Here is a 4,090-nt window from a genome sequence, read left to right on the forward strand (position 1 = left end):
TAGGGGGGGGGGGGTCGCAGTCTACACAGCCTGGGTACCTTAGGGGGGGGGGGTCGCAGTCTACACAGCCTGGGTACCTTAGGGGGGGGGGGTCGCAGTCTACACAGCCTGGGTACCTTAGGGGGGGTCGCAGTCTACGCAGCCTGGGTACCTTAGGGGGGGGGTCGCAGTCTACGCAGCCTGGGTACCTTAGGGGGGTCGCAGTCTACGCAGCCTGGGTACCTTAGGGGGGTCGCAGTCTACGCAGCCTGGGTACCTTAGGGGGGGTCGCAGTCTACGCAGCCTGGGTACCTTAGGGGGGTCGCAGTCTACGCAGCCTGGGTACCTTAGGGGGGTCGCAGTCTACGCAGCCTGGGTACCTTAGGGGGGTCGCAGTCTACGCAGCCTGGGTACCTTAGGGGGGTCGCAGTCTACGCAGCCTGGGTACCTTAGGGGGTCGCAGTCTACACAGCCTGGGTACCTTAGGGGGTCGCAGTCTACACAGCCTGGGTACCTTAGGGGGTCGCAGTCTACACAGCCTGGGTACCTTAGGGGGTCGCAGTGTATGCCTTTGGGAGGGGCAGTGTATATAGCCTGTGTACGTTAGGGGGGGGCACAGTGTACATAGCCTCTGTACGTTAGGGGGGCGCAGTGTACATAGCCGCTGTACGTTAGGGGGGGGCGCAGTGTACATAGCCTCTGTACGTTAGGGGGGGCGCAGTGTACATAGCCTCTGTACGTTAGGGGGGGCACAGTGTACATAGCCTCTGTACGTTAGGGGGGGCACAGTGTACATAGCCTCTGTACGTTAGGGGGGGCGCAGTGTACATAGCCTCTGTACGTTAGGGGGGGCGCAGTGTACATAGCCTCTGTACGTTAGGGGGGGCGCAGTGTACATAGCCGCTGTACGTTAGGGGGGGCGCAGTGTACATAGCCGCTGTACGTTAGGGGGGGCGCAGTGTACATAGCCGCTGTACGTTAGGGGGGGGAGCAGTGTACATAGCCTCTGTGCGTTAGGGGGGGCGCAGTGTACATAGCCTCTGTACGTTAGGGGGGGGCGCAGTGTACATAGCCTCTGTACGTTAGGGGGGGGCGCAGTGTACATAGCCTGGGTACCTTAGGGGGTCGCATTGTATATAGCCTGGGTACCTTAGGGGGTCGCATTGTATATAGCCTGGGTACCTTAGGGGGTCGCAGTGTATACCTTAGAGAGGGGCAGTGTACATAGCCTCTGTACGTTAGGGGGGCACAGTGTACATAGCCTCTGTACGCCAGGGGGGGGGGGGGGGCGCAGCGTACATAGCCTGGGTATGTCGGGGGGGGCGCAGCGTACATAGCCTGGGTACGTCAGGGGGGGGCGCAGCGTACATAGCCTGGGTACGTCGGGGGGGGGCGCAGCGTACATAGCCTGGGTACGTCGGGGGGGGGGCGCAGCGTACATAGCCTGGGTACGTCGGGGGGGGGGGCGCAGTGTACATAGCCTGGGTACGTCGGGGGGGGCGCAGCGTACATAGCCTGGGTACGTCGGGGGGGGCGCAGCGTACATAGCCTGGGTACATCGGGGGGGGGGGGGGGGGGGGGGCGCAGTGTACATAGCCTGGGTACATCGGGGGGGGGGGGGCGCAGTGTACATAGCCTGGGTGCGTTAGGGAAGGGAAGTGTATATAGCCTGTATACTAAAGGGGGGGGGAAGCAGTGTGTATAGCCTGTATATATTGCCTTCCTATGATGCGCCGCTCTTGTTTAGATTGCAGCCTCCGTGCTGTAAGCAGCCTCCGTTTTTTCATGTATATGGCCTGTGTACCTTAGGGGATCGCAGTGTACATAGCCTGCGTACGGTAGGGGGGCGCAGGGTACATAGCCTGCGTACGGTAGGGGGGGCGCAGGGTACATAGCCTGCGTACGGTAGGGGGGGCGCAGGGTACATAGCCTGCGTGCGGTAGGGGGGGCGCAGGGTACATAGCCTGCGTGCGGTAGGGGGGGGCGCAGGGTACATAGCCTGCGTGCGGTAGGGGGGGCGCAGGGTACATAGCCTGCGTGCGGTAGGGGGGCGCAGGGTACATAGCCTGCGTGCGGTAGGGGGGCGCAGGGTACATAGCCTGCGTGCGGTAGGGGGGCGCAGGGTACATAGCCTGCGTGCGGTAGGGGGGCGCAGGGTACATAGCCTGCGTGCGGTAGGGGGGCGCAGGGTACATAGCCTGCGTGCGGTAGGGGGGCGCAGGGTACATAGCCTGCGTGCGGTAGGGGGGCGCAGGGTACATAGCCTGCGTGCGGTAGGGGGGGCGCAGGGTACATAGCCTGCGTGCGGTAGGGGGGCGCAGGGTACATAGCCTGCGTGCGGTAGGGGGGCGCAGGGTACATAGCCTGCGTGCGGTAGGGGGGCGCAGGGTACATAGCCTGCGTGCGGTAGGGGGGCGCAGGGTACATAGCCTGCGTGCGGTGGGGGGGGGGGGGTGCAGTGTACATAGCCTGTGTACAGTGGGGGGGCTGTACTGCACATGGCCTCTGTACGTTGGGAGGAGGTGCACTGTACATAACGTACACGCTGGGGGGGGGGCGCAGTGTGCATAGCACGTGTACGTTAGGGGGGAGGCGCAGTGTGCATAGCCCGTATACGTTAGGGAAGGGCAGCGTAAATAGCCCGTATACGTTAGGGAAGGGCAGCGTAAATAGCCCGTATACGTTAGGGAAGGGCAGCGTAAATAGCCCGTATACGCTAGGGAAGGGCAGCGTAAATAGCCCGTATACGCTAGGGAAGGGCAGCGTAAATAGCCCGTATACGCTAGGGAAGGGCAGCGTAAATAGCCCGTATACGCTAGGGAAGGGCAGCGTATATAGCCCGTATACGCTAGGGAAGGGCAGCGTATATAGCCCGTATACGCTAGGGAAGGGCAGCGTATATAGCCCGTATACGCTAGGGAAGGGCAGCGTATATAGCCCGTATACGCTAGGGAAGGGCAGCGTATATAGCCCGTATACGCTAGGGAAGGGCAGCGTATATAGCCCGTATACGTTAGGGAAGGGCAGCGTATATAGCCCGTATACGCTAGGGAAGGGCAGCGTATATAGCCCGTATACGCTAGGGAAGGGCAGCGTATATAGCCCGTATACGCTAGGGAAGGGCAGCGTATATAGCCCGTATACGCTAGGGAAGGGCAGCGTATATAGCCCGTATACGTTAGGGAAGGGCAGCGTATATAGCCCGTATACGTTAGGGAAGGGCAGCGTATATAGCCTGTATACGTTAGGGGACGGGCGCAGTGTGTATTGCCTGTATATATTGCCTCACTATAATGAGCCGCGCTTGTTTGGATTGCAGCCTTTGTGCTGTAAGCAGCTTTCGTCTCTCATGCCCACCAACACACCCCTCCTCGGTCCTCCTTCCTGGTCTTTGGCCCCCCGGGATCACCTGTCAGGCCGCCGCCTTTGCCGTGTCCCCGGCGCCTCTGCAGGATAAAGAACGGGTTGGCTCTCTCGGTCACCCACAGCGCGTTGGCCAGCAGCACCTCCTCTGGGTTCAGCCACATCCTGAGCGTCACAGCAGCAGCCCCTCACCCCGGCTCAGGGCCCGTCCTCGATCTTGGTGCGGAGGTACGGGCTCCCACTGGTGCGCGGTCCGAAGCTCAGGCCGCTGAGGCCGCTGAAAACTGTCTCCCTCTGCTGGAGAGAGAGCGGAAAACCACGAGCTGTGACACTGTACTCGGTATTATGGATGTCTACAGCCTGTGCCCCTCTCTATTATTATACTGTATACAGAGGCCCGGGCCGCCGCTTGTGATATCAGGCAGAATATCCTGGTCTGTACGGCTGTCTGTACCGCCTGCCCGCAGAACACCCTGAAGAGAGGGACACGTCTGCGACGGAGTTACATTATTTTTTACCTCAGCCGCGTCCTTTATGCCCCTCCAATAATAATGCCCCTCAGTGACCCCATCACAGAAATACTGCTCCTCAGTGACCTCATCACAGTAAGGCTGGGTTCACACAGGGCGGATTTGCCACGGCTTTGCAGCCGCGGTTTCAGAAGATGCAGCATGTCTGTTTACTTTTTTTTGTTTATTTTCGTCGCGGCCGCGCTCTCCTCTATGGAGCGCCGGCCGCAACGGAAAAG

At 60.7% G+C, this 4,090-nt stretch overlaps 1 protein-coding gene across 3 annotated transcripts in view; it reads right to left on the bottom strand.

Moving 5' to 3' along the window:
- Nucleotides 1–3,623, bottom strand: part of TBC1D9B (TBC1 domain family member 9B) — a 251,807-nt gene extending 248,184 nt beyond the window's left edge. For all 3 annotated transcript variants that reach the window (XM_066591015.1, XM_066591014.1, XM_066591016.1), the window contains exon 1: nucleotides 3,389–3,623. In XM_066591015.1, the coding sequence (XP_066447112.1) occupies nucleotides 3,389–3,506 (118 nt within the window). In that variant the 5' untranslated portion in view covers nucleotides 3,507–3,623. The remainder of the gene's footprint in view (nucleotides 1–3,388) is intronic.
- Nucleotides 3,624–4,090: the final 467 nt, after the last annotated feature.

This window comes from Eleutherodactylus coqui, chromosome 2 (genome assembly GCF_035609145.1).
Source record: "Eleutherodactylus coqui strain aEleCoq1 chromosome 2, aEleCoq1.hap1, whole genome shotgun sequence".
NCBI classification, from domain to species: Eukaryota; Metazoa; Chordata; class Amphibia; order Anura; family Eleutherodactylidae; genus Eleutherodactylus; species Eleutherodactylus coqui.